General features: G+C 40.8%; 1 protein-coding gene across 3 annotated transcripts in view; it reads right to left on the reverse strand.

Annotated features, from left to right (window-relative positions):
* The window catches only part of mpripb (myosin phosphatase Rho interacting protein b), a 55,378-nt gene that overhangs the window by 26,455 nt on the left and 2,658 nt on the right, over positions 1 to 26,265 (reverse strand). For all 3 annotated transcript variants that reach the window (XM_088000918.1, XM_088000919.1, XM_088000920.1), the window contains exons 2-7: positions 16,651 to 16,728; positions 16,402 to 16,467; positions 7,696 to 7,847; positions 7,527 to 7,611; positions 7,267 to 7,438; positions 6,346 to 6,778 (exon numbers count right to left, since the gene is read on the reverse strand). In XM_088000918.1, the coding sequence (XP_087857044.1) occupies positions 6,346 to 6,778; positions 7,267 to 7,438; positions 7,527 to 7,611; positions 7,696 to 7,847; positions 16,402 to 16,467; positions 16,651 to 16,728 (986 nt within the window). The remainder of the gene's footprint in view (positions 1 to 6,345; positions 6,779 to 7,266; positions 7,439 to 7,526; positions 7,612 to 7,695; positions 7,848 to 16,401; positions 16,468 to 16,650; positions 16,729 to 26,265) is intronic.

Consider the following 26,265-nt stretch of genomic DNA (forward strand, 5'->3'; position numbering starts at 1 on the left):
TAGAGTGAGACTTAAATACGAGGAGCAGCTCAAAAGTTTCTCGGAGCAAGCTTCCAAATTCAAAAAGCAGGAGGAAACTGTAAAATCTCTGCAGGGTCAGGTTGCGGACCTGAAGGAGAAGTTGAAGCTTGCTCTGGAAAACAACCATCAGAGAGTCTCCACCCAACCAGAGGTCCCCCTGCAAACTAAAGGCTCCCGACAAACAGAGGAGACCAAGGAAAGACAGACCTCCAGTCAACCAGGGAGGTCCGAGGACAGACGGACCTTCAATCAATCAGGGAGGTCTGAAGAAAGATGGACCTCCAGTCAACCAGGGAGGTCTGAAGAAAGATGGACCTCCAGTCAACCAGGGAGGTCTGAAGAAAGACAGAACTTCAATCAACCAGGGAGGTCCGAGGAAAGATGGACCTCCAATCAATCAGGGAGGTATGAAGGAAGATGGACCTCCAATCAAACATGGAGGTCTGAGGAAAGCCGGACATCCATGCGACCAAACTCCACTGGTTGCATGGAGGGCCTTCATGCTGGCAATGGAATGAAGGCCAATCTAAGCCCGGCGCGGCCTTTACACCGACCCACACCCAGGTGGCACTAACCTAGATCACTATTCAAACCCAGGTTTTGCCAACACTGGGCATTATGTAAATTTGAGGCTTTACACAAATTTAGGAAATAAAAACAGACACAAGCCTCGACGCAAATACAATCCCTGACTCCAAAATCAATGGAGAAAAAACAAGATCAGTTTCAGAGTTCAAAACAGCAGAAGAAACATTATTAAAACCTTCCTATAAGCATGTAAAAATTCTCAAAAATTAATTGATGAATTGGTCTCTCTAAATTGTCCCAAGGTATGAATGTGTGTGTGCAAGGATAAGTGTGTTAGACGATGGATGGATGAATATTTGTTAGCCTAAACAAATATTCATCCATCCATGACAGTAAAATATGAAACAGAGAATCTGTGAAAATTCATCTGGCTCTGCTGCTGTCCAGAAACGACCAATCAGAACCAAAAGGCAGACTTTTGGTTCTGATTGATTTTTAATGCGTTGAATGTGTCACATTCAACACATTAGACCAGTGATTCCCAACCCTGGTCCACAAGGCACACTGTCCTACATATTTTAGAGGTTTCCCTGCTTTAATGTGCCTGATTCAGCTGATTGCAGTTCAACAAACGCCTGTTAATCAGTAATCGACTGAAATCAGCTGGGCTGAAGGAAGGAAATACCTAAAACATGCAGGGCAGTGTGCCTTGAGGACCAGGGTTGGGAAACACTGCATTAGACTACTAGTGTACTGCATCTATGCAATTAGCAGAAAAACAACCTAACATTATTATCATTTATAGAATGATTTAGAAAACAAAATTCTATACAGGTTTGTCAAAACTATTTCGACCCATATTAGAACTTTGCATTGATTTCCCTTCATATTAGTAGCTGCGATTTTGCCTAACCCAAACATTAACTAAAACTTAATTTGCATTTTACCTCTAAACATTACCCCTGACCCAAAGCAATGAATCCATCATATTAGGACCAGGCTTTGGTCCTAATATGATGGACCCGATAAGACACTGGACATATAATGGTGCGTTCACCAAATGCGTTTTGACCGTCAGGCGCATCTGGTTTACATTTAAAGTCTATGTGGAGGCGCGTCGAGGGAAGTTGCGGCGCCTTTAGAGCGTCTAGCGCAACGTTGGACGCTCCACATAGACTTTGAATGTAAACCAGACTCGCCTGACCCTCAAAATGTATTTGGTGTGGATGCACCATTACAATGTTCAGTTCCTATGGTAACAATGACATCAGCAGTGATGACATCACTCGTTGATACATCAAAGGAATCTCTCTCTTGAGTGTAACACACAGTTTGTTTCAGACCTGTTCCTTATAAGTTATGAAACTTCTCCAGGAGCTGTTAAAATTATTTGAAGGCACAGAATCAGCCCAGTACAGGTTCACATTCTCAGGTGACAAAGACTCACCTGGTATAAAGTTAATTTTTCAGTACTGGAATTACACCAAAGATAAATTAGTTTAATCAAAGCACGTCATCAATATGTGTTCATGTACTCCATCTCAAGTCCAAAGCATGCTAGTTTTTTTGTTGTTGTTGCTTTTGCCACCACTAGACTATATGCATGTAGGAGATGCAATGAGTTTATAGCAGCTGTGCGAATGATCTAATCACCTGTTGATTTGTAGCAATCCACGTTAACAGCAGATATAGAGGGCTCCAAAATAAAATTTGAGGTGTAGAACAATAGGTGCCTGGCTATGCATTGCTATAGCAGGCCCCAACTACTAACATTATAGGTACTGGTCCAGATTACTCTGAAAATCATATAAACCAAAGATCTTAACATTAAATCTATACAAACACAGTTCAACTCCAGTCGGAGGAAAAAACAAATGTGGCCGTTGATGAGGCTGTGCCAGTGAGATTAAACCTGCATGCAGAGGGATGAGATATTTGTAAATCTGTGGCTGGAGTTTTAGCAGCCAGTTGCTCAGAACCTTGGCTGAGGTGGCAGAGTTAAACAAAACAAACCATTGTTAAGCTGCACCACAACATATTATGTAAAAGCCCAGGTCCGTTTGTGAGTAATGAGTGCCACATACTTCCACAGTCTTTAGTAAAGCAATAAAACAAATGCAGCGCGCGTCAAAATAAAAAGACCGAAGAGAAAAGAGGAACATTTCGTCCCTGGTCCCGCTTGTTAAATCAACATGGGAGTTCCTAGTTACTGACATAATTCAAAAGATCCAGCAGTGGAACTGATCGAAGGCTTTAAAAGGCAGATATGATAGAAAAAGTCAAATTCCTACACTTTTAAAATAACTTGTTTACAGCTTCTGCTGGCTGTTAAATGGTAAATACCATTTCTGACTCCCAATATGTGATCAGCATCTGGACACACTGAAGCAGGCCTTTTGGCGAAGGGCCGCAGTGCCGATCCATCTCACAGGAACAATCAGTGAATCAAAGAACAGCCCACTCTCACATCTGCAATCGTCCTCAATCTGTGACACAGTGCGCTTAATGTTCGGACACTCGCCCACACGGGCCTTTTGTTCAGTGACAGCGATCTACATTTCAGAGAGGAAGGCGGTTAAAGCCAGTGGGAAATACTGTATAACTCTAGCCTACATGTTGCCCTTATTCGGGGGCGGGGGCCTCGAAGGCTGGAGCTGTTGTCCTTAAATGGGAATAAATGAGAGGGGAGCAGAGAGAGGTCTAACGCCCACCAATTGACTTCCTTTTGTTTTGTTTTGTTTGTTTGTTTTTTTAAGCATCAACCGCAAGATGGGAAAATGAAAATCTCAACCACATTGAAGTTGATTGATTGTGTAAGTAAGTAAGAGTCCAGAAAGATGGGTTTGATTCAGACAGGAAAAATATGGGAACTTAAAAGGCTAAAGTGAAGTTTTCATGTTGAATCAACAGCTCCATGGCTTCAAGGAGATAAATTGTTTCCTTTGTCACACTGCGCATTTATAAAAGGACCGCATCGAAACTGAAAACAGCAAACTTGATATTCATCCCTCAGTGACAGATTCAATGCAGACCTTGCAGGACTTGGTATGGAGCGTCATGGGGAAAAAAAAATAAAAAAATAAAAAAATTAAAAAATCAGGCTTTTAGTTTCTGACCGACCCAACGTCTTGGAACATTCTTAGCTGTAATAATGTTATCTATACCATTCATGTATTGTTTGATTCTGACAGAGATTTATGTACAAATGAAGAACCACTAAAGTCTAACATGCTGACCTTTGAAAAGATGCTGAGTTTCCACACCATTACTCTCTTTGTTTTGCAGACTAAAATATAACAGGACAGCAGAATTTGTCTATGTTGTTTTGATGCTTTTCTTGGTGTTTGGATTCTGGAGGATTTTGTTTTTTTTGGCAGTTATTTAGTGAAGAATTGTAAAAATAGTATGTAATTTCTGACAGCGTCACAAACGTTCGGTATTTATGTCGATTGCGGATGTAAAAACCAGACGGTGGAAGTGGACTAGGTGAAGCAAAATATCAACTTTGCTTTGGCCGAGAGCATTTCTGCATAAAACATATTAATAAACTCCTGACCAGTAACAGTGTGGCTCAAATGTAGCTTGGCTCCGTTCATTTCCATCTTCATTTTTGCCAACCGTGCACACCGTGAAGCGCATGTCAAGCTAGGTTTTCCAGGGAATTCGATAAAAAAAACGTCCAAACATTTGCCTTTAATGAAGATAAGAGTTTGTCGAATCCCTCTCTCTTTCATTTTTGTTGTTTTTTTTTCCTCTTTGTTTTGGTGCTTTGCGCATGGCTGGCAATGTCATAATGCCCCGAGTTACAAAATGAACTCTGGCAGACAGCGGATTTGATTTATTGTCTTTAAAACTGATTGAGACATTTTAAAATCAATTTTAAAACTGTAAATTAGAATCCCGACACTTATATAAATCTATTTTTTTGGCATAGCCCTAATATGCATGTTTGTTACTCCAGTTTGTCTGGTTTGTTTTTCTCTCTTTTTGCAGGTATAGAAGCAGACTTGTAAGGTGTTGTATTCTCTCTAAGCTTCTTATCTCATCTCCCTTTAAATCTTTTCTTTCACCATTCTCCTTTTCTTTTCTGTCTCAGTGTCCATCACATTTGAAATAAAACCAAAACAATTTCTAACAAAATTTTAAAGATATGCTTGTGAAAGTAAATCTGTCAGACAACAGTTCTGAGCCGCATCACCAGACATGCCATGTTTAAAAAATGTAAATTTAAACCTCAACATTGTTGCATTTCTTAAAACAAGGAAAAGTGGGCCATGTCTGTACATAAGAGCCTAAAATCTTAAACCGCAAGGCACCTTCTTGTCTACCACCAGTGCAGAAAAAGTAGATGTGTGTCCACCTACATCTTCACTGGCAAACACTGACCACTCAAGTTGCACATTTCTGCTGGACTCCACCTCTTTTTTTTCCTTTCGAGCCCGGTACAAGTGCAGGGATCTAAATGGCACAGGAAGAGAGGGAAGAGAGACCCCCTTCCTGTCACGCCGCCCTCTTGCTACTGGATTTGTTAGAAATGTTCTGCTCTCTGGTGCGTGGGGAACCGAGATGCAGATCACCGAAAGCCCAGTGACGAACCCGGGTGTTTATTCAGTCTGAGTGAGAAGCAATGGAACGAAGGAAAGTGATACGAAGAGATCACTCTTTTAAGTCAACATGTCTTAATTTGATGAAATGCAGCCTTTTCGCTCGTCTCCCATTAAAACCACATCAATTTCTTGAGTGTGTCGGAAAACATCAAAGCCTCGTGTGTGTCTGCTCTGCGTACAGACATGCCTTTATAAGGATAAGCCAGTAGCTCAAGTATTTTCAGACCGGCGTCAGCAGAACAGAGCCAAGATTCTGAGAAAGCCGTCCGCTAACCCGGTTCAGCGGTTTAAACCGGAGACAGATTAGAGGCTTCACTTGAGGGCACGGAGACCGAGTCTTACATCACCTCTCAGAATCACCTGTCTGCTCGTTTAGTTCCTTCATTCATGAATTTTCCCTGTGAGGATGCAACTTTGGTCAAAAATTATATGCTTTGGGATTTAACAAAATGAACTGCTGATCAGAGGAAAACAGTGGTATCAGATGGTTTCTATTGGATCCCAGTTCTGATCAAAACCATTTTGTTTTATGCTCAACCAGTTAAAGCTGAATCACCTCATTCAATCAGCTGTTTCTAAGTCATATTAACTGAAACGTCATTGTATAAATTAAAGGGGTAGTATTATGTAAAATCAACTAAGTTGATTCTTTCATGCATGTTTGAGAAAACCTTTAATTTCCCGTGGCAACCGTTCAAGCTGTGCAAAACGTCTTGGGGGGCCTAGCTCTGCCCTCAAGCTCCTCCTCAACTCACCTCAGTTCCTTCAGACTAGCCAGAAGCAATTAGCAAGCACCTGGTGGAACATCTGCTGAGCTACTTCTCAAAACACCAATGGTAAAAACGTTGTTAAAACATTAATAAAGAAGCGATGTTGTGATGACTTCCTGGAGGCGGAGTTTCAGAAAGAGCAGGAGTTTTTAAAGAGACAGAAGCCCAATATCAAAGCGATAAATTACAAAGTCAAATTTCTTCTAAAGTAAGTCATACTTGACATACACAGCATTTTATAACTGAAGGTAACATGGTGACTTGATTGTAATATAAAATAGTACTATGTCCCTTAAAGACAGATAATATGAGGAAACCCGATTACCACAAAGGACTGCCAGATCACCAGAAAGACATAAAATAAACAAGTGAAAAAAATATTGAAAATTAGATCTCTAAAGGAAAGAGTGACGACGGACCTTCTCTCGGGACTGAGGACGGCCTCTCTCTCCTGCCTGTCGGGGCTCCTGAATCGGCTCCTCTTCTCTGCCTTTCTAGCCTCTGCCTCCAGCCGCCGGGAGCGCGGTGCGTCGTGGTGGCCGCCCCTGTGGCCCGCCGGGTGGCTGTCGGTGCTGGTGACCGTGCTGCCGCTGGCGTCCGAGTCCAGGGAGCTGACCGAGCCGCTGATGTGGGAGCCGTTTGAGAGCAGGGAGCTGCCGGAGGGAAAAGGGTCACTGGGCGCCGGAGACTGGCAACGCGGGACGCCTCCCAAGCTGGAGCAGGAGCCCGTCGGAGAGAGGGGGCCAACGGAGGGATGGGGGGCTGAGCCGTGCAGCGGCAGGCCGCCACGGTCCACTTCGTCACCGTTCACAGACCCGGCATCAGAGCCCTGACCCACAGGCACACAGTCACCTGGTGATGAAGGAGAGCAGAGACTGAGAAAGGCCATGATGAAGAGTTCACAGTGTCTGCATGAGACGAGTGTTTCAAGGAAAAACTCAAATTTCCAAAGTTGCTTGGTCCTTTTTAGACAATTTTAAAGTTAAAATACAAAAGTTTAGGTTTTAATGTACTGCTGATATTCCAGATGTACATGTTTAAACCGTCATATGAAAAGGTAATGAGCAGTTACCACTTTTAATCAATGGAACAGAAAATAAAATCTGAAAATACAAATTCTCTATCCTCTAATTTCTCTCTAACCTAGAAACTGGAATATTTCCAAAGTTTCACAGATTGTTCTGAGACTCCCAAATTGCTCTGGTTAATAAAACTGATTCAAATTCAGTTAATTAAATATCAATTGATATTTAACTTTTGAACAGTTACCTGGGACTCCAGAAAATATTAATCAATAAAATCAATGAAGTCTGACAAAGTAAAAAAAAACCCAAGCTAACCTGCGGAGGGCAGCGGCGAGCCCAGCGGTTGGTCGGCGCCGGCCCAGGCCGCTGCGCTCTCGGCCTCCCGCTGGTTCAGCTCTTCCTGCCAGATGATGGAGCTCGAGTCAGGAGACTTGTCAGCTTCGGGGATTCCTGAACCGGTCACGGCCACCTTGGCTGGACCTGGCTCCTGGACATCGACAAGCACAGGGAAAAACAGTTTAAACCAGGAAACGGACTGTGACTCGCTGGCTGGTCACATCGTGTGAAAACTCTACCTGGGAGGTGGTGGGCTCTACTTTTCGTTTCTTCTTCTGGTTCTGTTTGTTAGTTCGGGGGTAGACGATCAGCTGTTCACTCCACCTACAGGAAATCAAAGCGAAGTCACCAGATGCTTCCCTGTTACCATCCTACCAACTAAATGAGAAACCCAGCAGGAGACGCTACCCGTTGATGATCTCTTTATTCTCCCCTCTGATGAAGTACTCCTGCTCAGGTGTGACGATGCACAGAGAGTTCTTCTGGCCCGTCTTGGGCTCTGCGTCGATGACGTCCGTGCAGAGGTTCATGTTCACTGTGCCCTGAGGCAGCGTGCTGGGCTGGAGGAGACACAGCATGACACCTTTAGAGCCGCGTACAACAACATGGACGACAGAAGCAACGAGAGAAAGAGAAACAGGTACATGTGGGAACAATTTGAAAAGGGACGGTTCTGGTTTGTTTTCAAATGTCCATGTTTGGATGGTGGCTGGACTAAACACAGATATCTCTGCTACCTTATTCCAAATTGTTTTAAACTGTTCGATGTGGTGAACAAACATCTCTCTGCCGTAGAATATGTTCAGAGAAAATGGGGGGAAAAGACTCGATAAATTCTGCTAGACGATACATTGTCCCAGGAATTATTGCGATAATCAATAATATTGTCATTTTGAGACCATAATAATAATAATAAAGGAATATTAATGCAAGTACACCCCTTCAAAGATCACAAAAATTGACTAAAGAATATTTAACAGTGGAAAACATTTTAAATATCCAAAATAAATTAGCAAAATAACCAAAACTGTAGTAATTTACATTAATTATGAAGTATGTTACCAAAGCTGTGTTTCAAAAATAATCATTCAGCTTTGACATAAAAAAAAACTGAAAAAGTTCAAACGAACTACTTTGTACTGAATGTCAAATGTTTGTAGCATTTTTCAAAATGCTGGCTTTTCAACATTAATATTAAAGGGTAGCATTTCTTTAACGATAATTATCATTTTAATAAAGTGATTAATTGATTTATTGCTTATTGTGACAGGCTTACTGCTTACTCAGGATTCCAGAGTAAAGCTGTTCTGTGTGTGAGAAGAATCAAAGCATCTACAGATAAAACATTTTGTGTCTTCTGAGCATCCACTCAGATTCTCGTTACTCTCTTATCAGACTGATGTTAGACAGGTGCTGCTTCCAGCTCCTTTTAAGGCCACAGAGCAAAGATCCAGCTTTATTAAGATCGGAGCGCAAACCCACAAGAGCTGCCAAATAAGGAAATCACAAAACGTCACAGTAAAGAGTGTTCAGATGCTGTGGAAGAATTTCCCCTATTAGAAAAGAATCCAGAGCGCAACCCAAATCAGAAAGACAAAACCCCCCAAAAAATAAAACTGGTGCAGTTTCTGACATCCAGAGACTATTCAAGGATAAAACAACCACACATTTAGTTCATTCTGGTGCCGATTTATGAGGATAAATAAGAGACAGTCGGTGTTCTGTGTGGCTCCTTGCAGAACATAAAGAGCTACTTTAAACTGGCCCTTTATGGGAAATAAAATGGCTAAATTTATTAGCTGAAAGTTTAGACTGATCACAGGTATGTCGGATGTTTTCCAGTCTCTAATTTGAGCCGTTTCCAGTTTCTCTTTAAGGATCAGAGTTTAAAATATATTGCGTGGTTATTTTCTCACATGAAGAGCTGAGGCGACGTCACACTGTGTGCTGTGAAGCTTATGTAAAAAGTATGCATCTGTGTGTATATAATACACACAGATACGCTCTACTAGTTATGTTTAGAAGTATAGTGTGAATGAAGTTTGGGTTAAAGTTAGGAAAAGACAAGTAATTAGGCATGATAAATTTCGCCAGATGATGAATTGTCTAAAAAACATTACTGCGATAAACGATAGATAGTATTGCCATTTTGAAACTATTTTCAGCTAATGTAATAATAATAAAGATTTAGTAATGCAAGCATACCCACACAAAGATAAAAAAATTAGAAAGAACATTCAACATCGGAACTGGAAAACTTTTAAAACACCCAAAAGAAACAAATAATTAAAACAGACTATGATGTCTGAAATCAAAATTGTATTTTCCCAAAATAATAATCACTCCGTTTAGACGGGGAAAACAGGAAAAAGTGGCAGGTAGAGCAAACTGCAAACCAGCTACTTCATACTGGGTGTCAAATGTTTGCAGTCTCTCAAAATGCATTCTCATTTATAATGCTTTTCTTTAGGACATAAAAAGAAATGTGATTTTTAATCATAAAATGCACAGGTAACCAAATTTAATCATATTTTCAAATTTATATTTATTAATACTTCCATTGAGAAAACAGTAAATATAGCAATCCTGACGATACAGAGAGTTTTGTGGGTTTCAAACGTTATTAATTGAAATTTATCGGGGCAACGATTAATCAGAATTGTGTGAAATTTATCACGACAAATGATACAATAAATCCCCACTGCTTCCTTGGACTGATAGAAGTACATCAGTGTGTGTATCTGATTCAACAAATGACTAAACAAGAACCCATACATTATTTCAAATTGGCCTCCTAGCAGAAACAATAAATTTTATCTGAAAAGTTGTGATTTGAAGTATCTTCTGTTTTTCCTTCTTCAACCTCTCAAGGAAAATTGTGATTATTGTAGCAGCGGTGGCGTCTCTGCTCAAGGTTGTACTGCATACATCTTTGCCTAATCCTGACGGTAAAATGATCTCCAAAAGTTTGCCGTCTGCAACAAGGCCTCAAATTAAAACATTTCAAGGATTTCCTGTATTTAATGGAGACAAGTTGGATGCAGCGAGCGCTGGGCTTCAGAAATGTCAACTGCCTGAGACGAAGCAGACTTTGCTATCTTAGTTGTTGCTGTGAGGTGGAGCCTGAATTCCTGCCGTCCATCTGATCCCGGCTGACTGTCAGTTCAGGAGAAAATCGTTGCTTGGAAACAGCTCTCCGCTACTGGCACCAAAACAAAGGGAGACGCGTCGGCCAAGACGAGCGCTCAAACGCTAAATTGTTCGTCCTGGTTCTCATTTTCTCCGCAACTGGGCCAGTTCTACATCTTCCTGTTGTGTCTGCAGTCCACAAGGGGGGCTATTTATAACTCTGCAAGGAGATGATATTGAAGGAAAGAGTGTCCTCGTGGAGATCTCAGGGCCTTCCATTGGAGGCTTCGCTAAATGAAAATAACCGCTAAAAATACAGGAGACGACTAAATAATAAAGTTACCGAAGGAACAATAAAACTCTTGTGGACAATAAAAGAGTTTGAAAGTAAGTGGAGTGCATCCACTCCATAAATGATATAAATCCTCCAGGAGGCTTTTACAGGCTGAAGTTTACCTCAGCAGGCTGTGGAGAGGAAACTGCTGTTTTCTAAGCAGCAGGATCCTCAAAACAGCTTCATCCATCAAAACCGAGGAAACAGAACCCAGCTGCCTTAAGACCAAGAGCCTTAAGAAAAAAACAGCATCCGATGAGAGTTATTCTCACTAGAGGCCGGTTGGTAGAACGGATGTTTAATTTTTAAGCTAACATGTCCATAACTAACGCGATTTCAGGATAAATTGTGCCAGAAGTTATTGCGATATATGATAATATCGTTGTTTAGACATCATTTTCAAGATTTCAATAAACTTTAAATTCTAATCAACATTTAACTGGAAGACAGTTTAATATCCTAAATAAACAAAACAACAGAAACAACAAATGAAATGAATTATGAAATCTCTGTAAACAAAATCGTCCTTCAAAAAAACTGGTTAAGTCCAATGTATCAGACTGAACCAGTAGAAAGAGAAAAATAGTAAATTACAGGGTGTCCCTTTAGTGTATTATAAGCCTGGTGGGCCACCAGGCTTTACTTGTGCCTTCACCAGGCTAAGCATTGTTTATTTATTTAAGTCTTTAAGACTTTGTAGTCGATGTTCAGGTATTTATTTTCTAATCTTCCAGTAATGCATTACTATCAAGCAATATTTTCAAATTTTGACTTTACATGTCACACTGTTGACTTAAGTTAGAAGGATTCAGGTGTGGAATAATTGTTTGGAGGACTTAAAAATGTGTTTTTCAATCTTTAAATAAAAAAAAGCTATAAAAAATAATTTGCTAAACAAATACAACAATGTTAGATCATGATGGTTTTTCTTACGAGTGTTTACAGTCTTTGCTGGAATTCCCTGGAGATATGTTTAAGGAAAATATACAGGAACAAATATGCCGTTTTGATTTTGATGATGTTATACATTAAAAAGTGAAAATGTGTTTCTAGCTACACTGTTTTCGGTCCATTGACAGGAATTTAAATATTTACTTCTGGGCTGTTTTTGTCTTTTGCTTTTCTCATTTTGTTTTTGTTTTCAGCATTGTCAATTTTCTTTTCTTTTTTTGACTTGTGAATGGAAAGGTTAAAAATGACCAAAAAAAACAAACAAAAAAACCTGCTGTAGATTAAAGACTTTCTCCTTTAGCCCGTCCTCAATGTCATTGACCGTTCCAGCCTAAAGCTTCAGGCCGCTCTCCTTTGGCCATCATTTCACTCAGACGCAAAGAGCTCGCTAAACCTCTGCTGTTGTGATATCAGGAGCGTTGTGGATCGCCATCCGCTCTGGCGGGCCGTTCGTGAGGAATGTCTGGGTCTGGGGCACAGCTGACTTTTCCTCTGTGGGTTTCAGGGGCTAACGCTCCCTTTCCCCGCAGCTCTCTGGTGCCGGGGCTGCAAGCACGCTGCTGTTCACCAAATAAGGGCATAGCAGGAGGAATGCTGCTTTAGATGGAAGACCATCTTTCCCCTCTTTTTGTGGTGAAAATACTTTAGTTATGTGGGGCAAGAGTTTCAAATAGACTGCTGCCTAATCGGCGAAAAATAGCGAGAGACGTCATTGCTCCATGGATTCAGAGGGTTAAAGCATCAGTAGAGGACCGAACGGTCCTTTCAAGTACAATGAAGCTAATTCTGCTAATAATAAGAGCAACAGCAACAGTCCAGTGCTGCTTCTCTGTAGCCCAGGTCAGGCGCTTCTGCCGCTGTTTCTGGTTCAAAAGTGGCTTGACCTGGGGAATGAGGGACCTGTAGCCCCTTTCCTACACACGCCTGTGCACAGTGGCTCTGGATGTTTCTACTCCAGACTCGGTCCACTGCTTCCGCAGGTCCCCCAAGGTCTGGAATCGGCCCTTCTCCACAATCTTCCTCAGGGTCCGGTCACCTCTTCTCGTTGAGCAGCGTTTTCTGCCACACTTTTTCCTTCCTACTGACTTCCCACTGAGGTGCCTCGATACAGCACTCTGGGAACAGCCTATTCGTTCAGAAATTTCTTTCTGTGTCTTAACCTCTTGCTTGAGGGCATCAATGATGGCCTTCTGCACAGCAGTCAGGTCGGCAGTCTTAACCATGATTGCGGTTTGAGTAATGAACCAGGCTGGGAGTTTTTAAAATCCTCAGGAATCTTTTGTAGGTGTTTAGAGTTACTTCGTTGATTCAGATGATGAGGTTAATTGCTTGTTCAGAGAACCTTTTCATGATATGCTAATTTTTTGAGATAGGAATTTTGGGTTTTCATGAGCTGTATGCCAAAATCATCAGTATTAAAACAATAAAAGACCTGAAATATTTCAGTTGGTGTGCAATAAATTTAAAATATATGACAGTTTAATTTTTATCATTTTTAGAAGGACCTGTATATCATGAATCTCTGGTTCCCATTACTAGAACACTTTCTAGAGGTTGTTTTTAGCTCATCAGCTGCTTTTAATTCTAGATAGGAGCTTTGAAAAGTCAACCTGATGTGTTCTGAGTAACAAAAAGATCAATCTGTCTGGATATGGCTTCTGTGGGACACTTCCATCTCAACAACACCTTCGCTGTCCTCCCCTAATAACTTAAGGTCGTTGGGTTAGCCACATCAATGAGATCAGGAGTGTGAACAGGTTGGGGATCGACGCTGACGCTTCGGAAAGGTTTAATCTGAGGGGTCTGGAGCACAAAGAGGCCATTTTCCTGACCCGCATTTCCTGCTGTGGGGAGCAGATGAAAAGACCGACAGACAATGTGTTGGACAGTTTTGGAAATCGTCGTTACAATGAGAGGAAAACACAACTGCACACCAGCCTGGGTGTCACTGGAAACACATTACAAGTTGGAAGCACGCACACGGTATTTTCCGAAGTTTCCTCCCATTGTCACCGTCATCTCTGGCGACAGAGAAGGAGAGAGTCGCCATAGCAACTTCAAGGCAAAGATGATACGAAGCTACTGCCTCTTACAGACACAAATACGAAGCTAAGGGCAGGCACACAGTAGCAGGTATCTGTGTGTTTCTGGCAGGCTAGCTGGAAGTGTGTGGCCCCGCGCAAGCAGACCTAATCTCCAGTCAGATCGGCCGGTATGGGTTTGGTCACCCATGTCGCATTCCCTCGGCGACACACACCAGCACCGCAAACAGAAGCTGACTTTCCTCTCCGAGTGTGTTCCTGCCCTCGCCAGCGCTGCAGTGATTACAGGCCTTGACCTCAGCTACTGCTCTCACCAGCATGTTTAACAAGTTTGAGGTGAAATTATTCCTATTCTGCAGCACCACTGAGGTTAACAAGCAGTTTCCACTGAGCTCGCACATTTCAAGCCCCTGCTGATGTGGCGGAGTGTGTTTCTCTAAACTTTCTACGGTGGAGATGGAGAGGCGCGGTTGCGTCGCCGTGACGCCAGCCGAAATATCGGCTTCATCAGAGTGATTGGAAGCAAGACAGCCGAGTCGGGTGGGAGTCTCATTAAGCCCACGGTGCTTCCAGCAGCCGCGCTGTTTGTTGTCCGTGGCACAAACGCGTACCAATCAGCTACATGCATCCTCTACAGAGTCGACCAAACACATCTTCTGCTGAAAACAAAACAAAAAAAACAAAAAAAAGAAAAAGAACTGAAGGCGAACAACAGTGAATGGAGCTGGAAAGCATTGTTATGAGTCCAAAAATTCCCCACACTGTGTTTACTTAAAGCGGGCCACCCTGGTACTCCGTCAGCCACCCAAATATACTTGGCAAGATGTTCTCACATTCATCTCGTATCTTTTTTAACAATTCTAAACAGAGAAATCTATTATACTGCTGCCAAGGAGAACCGGACACTTTTCCACGACCTTTTTAGCGTGCTGCATTTGTTTTGCTGCTGTGATTTCTCTCAGAAACGATGCTAAAGACTTTCTTTTGCAAGGTTAAAAACAGTTGATATCCTCCAAGCAGTCGATGAGTCTCGAGGGAATTTCATTTGGGCCAAATCTATATGAGGCCACAGACAGTAAAACAGGAGTCAAACTCAAAATGGTCAGTTTAGAACAGCAGCAAAAAGCGACGGGACTTTAGCATGTTAATTCTTATGAATTATTTATATAGATTTTTTTAATGCGTTAAAAATTTTGACAACATTTGTTACATATAAAAGTTTTGGGCGGACCCTTAATATTTGCGCGTTTCTTGTACCTCCGTAAATCTGTCGCACAAGCGAGAACTGCAAACGGTTTTCTTGGTACACTGCTGGTTAACTTTTGTTTCAACAAACAATCTGATCTGGAAAAGACTATTGCTTTGTTCAAGTTGTGCTAAAAGGAGTTAGCCTATCAACAAAGCTAATCAAGCTTAAAATAGCATCTCAATGCTAAACATGTCGGAGCAGCACAGTTTTCAACAAGGTATTTAAAAATTTAACAACAAAAAAGTTGCGGTCAGTGTTGCGTTTCTCAACCACCACTTCCACTCTAAAAAGTTACAGGCTTCAAGGAAAACCACCCAATGCAAACAAGATGACAGCATTCTAATAAACCAGACTGGCAATTAGCTTTAGCCTCAAGTTCAGATTCCTCTGGTTTCACAGTAAAATTAATAAATAAGAGATAAAATATCAATCTTCTGAAACAACCAACATAAAAATCACAGCAGTTCTTTCTCATACTTTTACTTCCAAGGCAATTTATGCTTTTCTAACCAACATTTTAGAGGATAAAACTTGATCTATATCTAAAATGTTAAATTACAATATAAATTTTAAAAAAATTATATATCCTAACCATATCCAACTATTCCTGCCTCCCTAGGCTCATACTGGCAACACTGTACGTCAGGGGTCACCAAGTTTTGTAAAGAAGGTAGCCATATTGGATTTTCAGGTGGTGGAAAACCTCTGACCACTCCACACGGACTCTTCCATCTTGTCTTTAATTGTTTGAAACTTGAAAATGTAAACATGTGAGCAAAAACTAAGCAAATAATGAAACAGAAATCTTTTAAATAATCATCCAGTGGTTACAGAAGATTTTTCTTTTGCTGTCCAAGTTTAAAAACAGAGTCCAAGTTGTGCTGTAGAGTGGTTTTAAAATGTCTGTCAGTACGGTATGCAGAAACTGACATACAGGTTAAAACTATAAGAATCACAAATGGACAGAAAATAGACAATTTATAAAGAAAAATAGATGTAAATATTTTTACCAGGCAAGTAGTTGAATGTGTTGTATTCTTCTGTGTTCAAACAATGTAAAATCAAAGAATAACTTATAAAACAAAAAAAAATGTCTCTCAGTATGATAGTGTTTGTAAAACTGATTCAAGTGATATAAGAAAAGTTTAATCCCAAGCAATAGACATCTGCAACAGTAACGAGATGCATCTTCAATGTATTAAATAATTATTTGCAATCGATTAGTCAAAGACAGAAAACATTCAACGATCTTTAGGATTCAGCGTTTCTACCTTTTCTGATGTCTTGAAATGTGAGTAAAAAAACCTTTACCTTCCACTTTGATATCATCACCGTAGAGAATCAACAACCCAAAGCTTGAGCCAGCTTGATGCTTCAACAAACCCAAAGTGGGAGGAGTTTCCACTCACCGACTCGTCCAAGGCGAAGCGCAGGCAGCCATGTTCGTACAGCACGAAGAATCTCCGCTGCCATTTCTGAAAGCACAACACACATTTCTTCAGAGCAGCCCAAAGAACAGACCTATTGTCCTTCGTCCGTGGAGCAAAAGAAAACAATATCCGAAAGCATTTGCTTTCATTTCTTAATTTCAGATTGTGAGGAACTCCACCACAGAGCTGAAGAAACGTCTGCAGAGGAGTCCGTGTAGGCGTACTCACCCGGGATCTCTGCATCGGATTGTCAAAGTCCGTTCCCTCAGGAGCCAAGCACAGCCATCCAGCATAAATAGGCTTGGCCTGTTTTAAAAAAAAAAAAAAAAAGGGAAAGAAGGGTAATTTAGATAATTATTAAAGCTGAGGCAGAATGTGAGCTTTGGGGAGGCTGAGTAAGAAAGACTCTGGTTGAATTTAATTGAAGGAAGCCTTTTAGGATCCAGATGTTCCTCTGTTGCTATGGTGCAAGCGTTCGCACACAACCAGGTTCTAAACATCTGGTCTGTGATCAGACTTTTCATGTAGGACATAGATTTTAATCAATCAAATTTTTGATTTGAATATTTATTTTTTGGAAAATCTGGATTTTGTTTTCCACCAACGAGTGATGTCATGTTCAGGGCAGCCATCTTGGTTGACAAGAGTGTTTTGCAGCTTCTATTTATTTGGTCTTTGAATTCAAGTCGACGAAATATAAACAGTCAACCAATGATTTCATTTTCACGCAAATAAAGTCGTTACAAGACTGCAGCAGACGTAATACAAGCATAAATGTTGCCAAAAAAAGATGTAGTAGTAGGCAAAGGAAGAAGCAATTTTATAAAAGAAAAGTTAATTTCTTATTAAAACAATTTTTTCACATAATTCTGAGATGTTCAAGTAAAATTGTGTTTTTAATTCTGCTGATTTTGTTTAATTCTTCCAATTAAACTAAATGCCCTGTAGACTGGCCTTCATAGAAGGGACGACTGAAATAGAAGACACTTTTTGGAAATGTTTTCTGTCATTTCAATTTCTTTTTCAGAAAAAAAAAAAAAAAAAGAAAGAAATCAATCAAAATCAATTAAAATAGGAAATCAGATCTGGTATGAAACAATTAGCCATACCACCCAGCTCTAGTGGTTTTCCTGCCCCATTTGACATTAAATAAATACATTTGTGTGTAATATAGTTTCAACAGCGTTTACTCCAAAACCCCCAAAATTAACAAAAACAATAATGGGGGCCATCCACGGCTGACGTGAGAGAATCCGTTGACATGACAACCATTACTCCTCAAACTTGGATTTATCAAAGGGTGGCAAGAAGAAAGCAAGAGTGAACCTTTTGACCAACATAAAAACACTGCGGGTGGTGGAAAACTAACGCACCATCCCCACAGTGAAGCATGCTTGTGTTGGCATCATGCTGTGTGGATACTTTTCTTCAACAAGCACCGGGAAGCAGATCAGAGATGATGGGAAGATGGATGGAGCTAAACGCAAGAGTAATTCTAGATGAGACCCTGTCAGAGGTTCACATTGAACATATAACCAGAGATAAACACTGGAATGGTTGGTTTAGACCAAGTTGGCCTTGATATTATTTTGTTTGGCCACAAGTCAAAAATGGTGAAAATTTGGCCAACAAAATATAAAAAAACTGACGACCGATAAAATGTGGTAAATATCTGTTCTTCTTATAATACGGCAACGCCCCAAATGAAACGTTTTGGATACTTAATCTTATTTTTCAAAAATTATTATTGTTGAGCAGGTAAAACTAAATCACAACATATTTTTCACTTTTTAATTTAATGAATTTTGTGGGTCACCAGTGTTTAAATTTGCCACTTTTGGCCAAAAAGTTTGGACATCAAACTTTTTGGTGTCCTAATCCAGCTTGGATTAGGGGTAGACGATATGGCTTAAAAACCTATCACCATGTAAGCGTTCATATCGGTTGACATCAATAATTATTGATTAGTTTTTTGTTTTAAATATCTGAAATACTGACAAACTGGAGCCATGACCTTCCCTATTTTATCCAGTTTTCATTTTGTTGTTGTTGTTTATTTTTAAGCAGTTATGAGGCACAATGGCAAAACATGAAACTGCTGCCGTCACTCAGTAGGTTGTTGCCAGGTAAACACAAGTTACTCAACAGGTTGTTGCTAGGTAACCAAAGCCCGAGTGATTTAGTTGATGCAACTCACATTTCCTTAGCTGGCCGTGAGAGGTTGAACGGATAAAGTCTTTCCACTGCCTACATCACCCAGAATTCTGTGCAGTTCTGAATCAAAGTTCAGTGAAATTCTTGAACAATCAGTTGTTCTATCTATTGATATTGATCGCATGTCTATCGTGATGTATTTTGTTACTGACTTATTTTCTACATACTAATTTACTCTAATGGCCTAGTCAAAGCCTATAGACCTAAACTCAACTGAGAATCTATAGTGAGTCTTAAACTGACGTCCACCAAGTCAAATCTGAGCTACATATGCAAATAAAATGTTTGCAGCTACAAAGTAGATGAACACACACAAAAAAATAAATCCATCTGTTTTCTTCCTTTTCACAATTATGCAATGCTTTGTGTTGGTCCATCACATAAAATCCCAATAAAAACACGCAGAAGTACAGAGCGACTCAGACGCATGTCCTCTCCCATAGAGTGGGATTACCAGCTAACCATTAGCAGTCTTGCTCTCATGTTAGCGCTAACTCGCTACAAGCCCAACCCAGATGAACCAGCTGGAAGGCAGCAGGATGCAATTTGAAGTCTGGGATTTCTGCTGCTGGCCGCGTCGTTCCCTGTCACTGCATGCCTGCAGTAAATCCATACGTGCCAGGTTCAACTTGTAGCAGCGTGTCTATTAAGGAACGCTTAATGAGCTGAACTTATTAAAAAAAAAGAAAAAGAAGAAGAAAGGGGTATTTTGGAGAGACTGCATGCTGTGAAGCTCATAAATCAAGAGTTTGGGAGCACTACAAAGCATGATAAACTATCTCAACCTTGCCCTGATGTCATGAAGCCTGAAGAGATTATTTGGAGGTGTGTGTGCGTGTGTGTGTCGGGGGGAGTATTAGAAAGCATCCAGTTCCAGAAAGAAGGAGGATTCAGCACTGAACACTAAAGCAGTGTTTCTCTTGTGGTTCAAACCAGATCCACTCCATTTCGATCACCTGACCCCTCCGGGACACTGAGTGTGTGCGCGGCGTAAACAGGAAGCAGAGGCTCGGTCGCGTTATCATGAGATAAACACTAGATAGGGTGTCAAATGCCATAGAGCTGAACAACAAGATATAATCAGTTCGCGAACATAGTTGAGGCATTTGCTGTCCAAAAGCTGGAATGGGCCCTATGAGGCCCACCGAGAGACACTTACAGCTACAGCCTTGAAATAAAAACACAACTCATATCAGATCTTTCTGATGCAAAATGATTGAAATGAAATGAAATGAAATGAAATGAAATTTTATTCGAACATGATACAAATATAAAAATAAAATAGTGCACAGTAACAAGAAGTGCATAAGAAAGAAGAGAAAATACAGATTTTTTTGTTTCAGTTAACATATCATGCTCAAAATGGGGTAGGAAGAAGTGAGAACTTATAAACTCCTACCCCCTAAACACTTGAAACTTTAGAGTCCTACTGTCATTAAAAAAATCAAAATCAAAGTGGCAGTCAGAAGTAACAGTTACTAATATTTACCTATACATTTTCCCATTTTATGCTGGTTTGTCTTTCTAAACCCTTACACCAAGTTATCTGCAATACACACCTTATTGCTTTCTGTCACCCATATGTGTATCTATTGAAAATTACCTCTTTGTACTTTCTTTTGAATTGTGTTAAACTATTGCTTTGTTTTAAATCTTCATGTAGCTTGTTCCATAACTTTACACCTTTAATTGAAATACAGAAGCTTTTTCTTGTTGTTCTAAAATTGCGGATCTTGAAGTTTGAGTGACCCCTTAAGTTATACCCCCCTTCTCTTTCAGAAAACGTGCTCTGTATGTGCTCAGGTAACAACTTTTTAGATACTTTGAACATAAACTGAGCCATTTTAAATTCTACAAGCTCGTCAAATTTGAGAATTCTGGATTTTATGAAGAGTGGGTTTGTATGCTCATAATAACCGACATTATGGATGATTCTAATGGCTCGTTTCTGTAGGACGGTTACCGGATGTAAAGAGCTCTTGTAATTAACTCCCCACCCTTCACAGCAATATGATAGATATGGTAAAATCAGAGAGTTATATAGAATATGAAGTGATTTAACATTCAATACATGTCTAGCTCTAGCCAATATGGATATACTTCTACTGAGTTTACTCTGTAAATGTTTAATATGAGGTTTCCAACTGATTTTGTCATCTATTATTAGACCGAGGAACTTATTAGCAAAAACCCTTTGATTTATTTGAAGATAAAAAAAAAGAAGATGGAATAGGTATGAATGCGCTAACTGACCCAAAGCAATCAGTGATAGTAGACCAAACAACAAGTATCAGAAGCAGCGTCTCAGACACGGATGGGAGAACTTCCTTCCACCAACAAATATACTAGAATCAGCAACACTGGAATAATCACATGTATTCATTTTATATAAATTTTTTTTTTTTTTAAACAGCGCTTCTAAAATCCAAATGCATTCTCATCAACATTTTTGGTATTTTGGTGCATCATTCACACCAGCCCTGTTTAGCCCGCTTTAATCAAACGCTAGTTTGTTTGCCCAGAAAGTCCGATTCGTTTGAGGAGGTGTGAATGATCAATCAGACTGTGGTCCACCTACAAACCTAAGCCGAGATTCAGTCGGAGTGAACTCTGGTGCGGTTTAAATGCACATGTGAAATCCAAGCACGAAATGGGCTACTGCACAGGGCATTCTGGGTAAGTACAACCAAAACAATTGTGCATATTTAGCGCTAGCAAAAGAAATGTCTCTTGGTCTTTTACCAACGATGAGATATTTCCTACGATAGTTAAAATCTGACGCTACTCCATTTTTGTTTACATTTTGAGAAGAAGGAAGTTCCGTTCATGTCTTCTTCTGAGGTTTAATGTTTCCTTCAGTAGTTCATGGTTCAGCGCCACAACAGCTGAGGGGGTGAGCATGTTTTTAAGAGGTTTTGGTTCATTTGACAGTGCAGCGTGAAAACGAGCCACACCAGCTAGAAATGGAACAAATGTTTCACCTTTGGTCCCCAATTTAACAGAGTCTACTGGATTATCAAGTATACAAAAAAACTCCTTAAATTAATTTTTTAGGAGAACCTCAAGAACCCCGGCTTCTATATTTTGTAATCACCTAAAACACGTAGGACAGTAGGTCCTACAGAGAATTGAAAACCTCTCATCAAGATAATGACACAGGAAATAAAGTCTGGAAATCCAAACTTTTCTTTTTCATACTTATCTAGACTTAGAAAACACGTCAATCTAATCCTATACTTTTCCAGATTGCATAGGAGCCCTGGTAAGAGCTCAGCCTGCATTTGGTTTCTACAAAACCTCCATTGGCGAGGAAGCAGAGCATCACAAGAAGTATGTTGCAGAAACATGAAATGAGAAACAATGCTTTGGGAATTTATGTAATGATTTGTAAATGTGTTTTATTTTTGCATCAGCTGGATGCTAAAAATGGTTGCCGGTAAGCACATTCCCAGACTTTGAGGAATAAACGAGAACACATTCAGTTGTTGACAAATTCTTTCAGCTTTTAGATGACTGCTACATAACTACTGTCTTTATAAAACACTTAAAGTATTTCCGGTAGAGACCTTCAATCACTTTAATAACTATGGAGGAGCTGTGCCAGTCTGAACATACTCCTACTTCAGTCTGCGCAGTGAAATGTGACAGCTCTTACTGATGAAAGAGAAATCACAGAGACGAGCGCAGAAAATGCTTAACTTGGTTGCCAGGTTTGCATGCGTTTCAGCTGAGAGGCTGAGTGCCTGCTGATTAACTCACCGAATGCACAAATGGACACAGCAGTCCTTCATGTGGCCAAAAGAACAACAGTCTTTAACTCACCTAAGATTAGTGGACAATGCAATAGATCAGAAGTAGTGGTGGGCACTCTTCTGCTAATTCGCCAACAGCAGAGTAAATTTTTTGGTTTAGTGCTTTAGCTAACTTTAAAAACATTTAGCTAAATCCTAAAGCGCTAACTTAGGCTGCGTTCACACTACACCCGTAAGTGACCCAATTCCGATTTTTTTATTTTTTATTTTTTGACGTAATGCGACCTGTATCTGATCTTTTCATGACAGTCTGAACAACACCGGTCGGATTCTTTGCGAATGCGACCCAGGTCACTTGGGTATCCTCTATGTATCTGATTCAAATGTGACCAAACGCTCAGGTCGCATTCATCCGACCTGAATGTCACCAATACTCAACAAACCTCACTATTCTGCGTCCTGATAATATGCATCATAACAAAAACATTATGTATATTTATGGAAAAACAATATTTTTAGGAATCTTTTTCATAAATGTACATTTCAAATGTCTTTCTTGAGAGCAAAGAATAACCAAAGTCAACTTCCTTGCTTGTGTGCACAAATTTGGCCAATAAAGCTGATTCTGAGGAGAAGCCAAGAAGTTACTTCTGTCCAACAAAAACACTGAGGACAAACTGAATGTCTTTGGGAAAACAAGGATGAACTGCAGGAGAGTGGTGCAAAGTTATTTTCTTTGATGAATCCTCCTCCTCTCCATTTCTTTTCTCTGGACAGGAAATTGTGAGAGCTAGCACTAGCTCTGATTAAACTGCCAACACCCCCCCAAAAAAAGGCTGATTTTGCCACACTTTTGGCTGCAACTGGATTTCTACGATTTGTGCTGAAATGCTTGAAAATGTGTATTTCCAAGCTGAACCTCAATAATCTGGATTATGCTGATTTTATGAAAGAACCATTACCTAAAAGAAGTGCTCTGTAAAAAAAAGGCACCCAACAGAAACTGAATACGCTTCATTCCATTTCCTAATACGAGGAGTCGCATTAGATGTTCTCACCATGACTTAATGTCTGAAATCTCGAGGAAGAAAAACGGCCGGTTAATGAGCCACAAATTAAAGAGTGGCTGCCAAATTTTATCTCTACTTCTGAGCAGAAGGAGAACAGACAAACAGACGCATATGTGTTTGTTAACCTGTCATTCACGAGAGGACCCAAATTTGGGTCCTCTCGTGTCTGTGAATGACAACCTGTGAATGACAGGTTAATCGATATAGCTGTGGAGAAACTTTTGCCGTGGAGCTGCAGAATCGTCTTCATGAGAAATAATGACTCGCCTCTTTCACTTCCTCTGGGTTTGTATTGTGATTGTTGCTGCCTAAAATGACTGATTTCGCAGCACCGTTTTCAAAAAGTTTCACATTTTCTTTAGATTATTTTTGCTGCAATATGTTCTTACAAAAGTTGATATTGCTGCACATCACCTTCCCATTACTTCTCTGTTTCCCATTAAGTTGAAGACCCAGCATCATCGTCCTGCTGCTGGCCTTTGGTCTCCTCCGTGACTGTTTGCTCTTTTCTATTGTAACAATAAAGATTTATTTTAAATATGTGGAAAGCAACCATGAACACAACTTCTGTACAAGAACTTAAGAGGATTTGGTTTATTCCTGGCATTAGTTAACCAGCAAGGGATGTAAAATGATCAACCTCCTGTTTCACAAATTGAAACAGGAAGTTAAATTCATAGGGGGCTGAGAGGATTGGTCAAAATTCAGCCAAGTTGCTGTGATTGGTCAAAAGAGAAGGAAATACAGAAAACGTGAAGGTGATTGGTCGGCTTTACGGAAACGTTGTGATGATTTGCGAATGTTTGCGTTGATAGCTGCGATCACAGCTTCCTGGAGGGATTGCTGTTTCATCATAAGTAAGCAATCTAAAGCCAGTGAGCTCTGAGTGGATCTGATAGAAGAAAGTTGATTCACACAAAGGGAATCCAAGCTTACCCATGATCCAAGAACCTCCATAATGATCACACTAATCCTTAAAAAACAAAACGCTCCCTCACTTGCAAACTTCACCTGTTCCTGAATACAAGTTGTTTTTAGGCTTTTACGAAAAGTCTACATATTCCAGACAATTTGTCTTGGCTTTAGCAAGTGAAGCTGGTTTTATTTTTCCAGAATGCAGAGGATTCCTGCATTATTTAATTGGATCAGTGAGAACAACTCAACTGCCTACTAAGCATAAAAAAACCCCTTTAAACCATCTGTCTAATAGAGCGTTGGATCCAGTTTGGCTTGGAGGCGTGAACTCTGCTTGACCCTCGAAGGTGCGCCATGGTATCTGGCACTAAGATGCCAGTGCTTACATTACCCCATTTGCCCTCCTCCTAACCCACACAGAACATCCTGCCCACTGGTAGATGCCAAGATAAAAAAATAAATAAAAATGTTGCAGGTTTCCAGTAAGGAGTCATAATAATGCCTGATTAGTATAAGCCGTTTTAAAGCTTCTAAAAACACATAAGAACGAACAAACTGTGTAAGATTATTGGCATAAATGAAACAGAAAGCCTTATTTCCACTCAACCGTTTATATGATTATGGGGAAGTGAGCTGGAACGATGGGATTAACCAGCCGATGGAAAACGATCCTGCTTTTCCCTTCGACCACACACTTCCCGTCTTTCCTGCTCCCACTCCTCCATCCCCATCGTATCTCCGTTTCTCCCACGTTTGCGTTAACCTCGGCCTTCCGGCGTCCTCCATCACTGTCCTTCCTCCGGTCTTCTCTGCTAGACGGACGGTGGGATTTGCCCCCCACACCGCCCCCTCGTCCCCCAACGGGCCCGATCTCCCAACACAGTGGGAACAAACGATTTGTGTGACAGAGAGAAAAACCGTGGCAACAGACGGAGAGGGGTGTGGAGGGGGGTAAAACTCCTTGTGGAGCACACTGTCTGTAATAAAGGAAATTCTCTCAGGCAGCAGGAGCCGCCCCTCCCCCCTCCTCCTCCTCTTCCTCAACCCACCTTTTATTCTCCTGCTGAACAGAGAAGGGCTGTTTCTGCCGGTCACTGTCCTCTTTTGCGCAACTTTCCTCTCCGTTTCAAAGCAAACTGCAGCTCTGATTAACTCACATTTAATTTAGGACTGAAATTCACTTAGCTAAATCACCTATTCATGATGCCCTAACTGCATTAGGGAGATCTAGAGGAGCTTTCTTTCACCGGGGGTTGTCGGGTTCATCTCTTCTGAACTGGGTTGTGCCTTTTTTTTTTGTTTTTCTTTACAAATCCCCTACGCCTCACCTTCGATCTGTTAACCGAGGCTCTGGAGCCGCATCCTGCTTACACTGTGTTACGTAACAGGGTCTGGTGCCGCTAACTGGTTTGAAGTTTGTCCAGATGGAAGGCTCACAGAAACTTCCTTGTGCGGCGGCGGCTCCCCGCAGACTGCTGGGATTGGTGGCAATCTGGGAGCGTTTTCAGAAAAATCCTGGCAACGTCGACGGAGGGAGGAACAAACTCCTTCGCAGGAGACGCCGTTGCACAGGGTCAAAGGGGGATTAGAGGAAGTGATGTAACCGCGAGCCCCTCCATCCAGTCTGCGTTTGAGGGGTTAAGAGATGCGCAAATTGCAATAGCAGGACGCTGACGTTTGATTTTTTTTTTTTTTTTTACGACGTGTTCAAGGGCCCATCTGGCATCGATTACAGGATATATCAGAGTAAACTAATGATCCGAGAGAGGAACGCTCCAAACACACATCACAGATGAACAGAGTTTTACCTCCCAACAAACCAAACAGCTTCAGATCGCACAATCCATCAAGGAAAGCTGGCTGGTTGCAGTGAACAAGGGGGAAAATAATTA

Source organism: Poecilia mexicana, unplaced genomic scaffold, assembly GCF_051168715.1.
Source record: "Poecilia mexicana isolate PSO_F unplaced genomic scaffold, ASM5116871v1 scaffold_19, whole genome shotgun sequence".
Classification (NCBI taxonomy): Eukaryota; Metazoa; Chordata; class Actinopteri; order Cyprinodontiformes; family Poeciliidae; genus Poecilia; species Poecilia mexicana.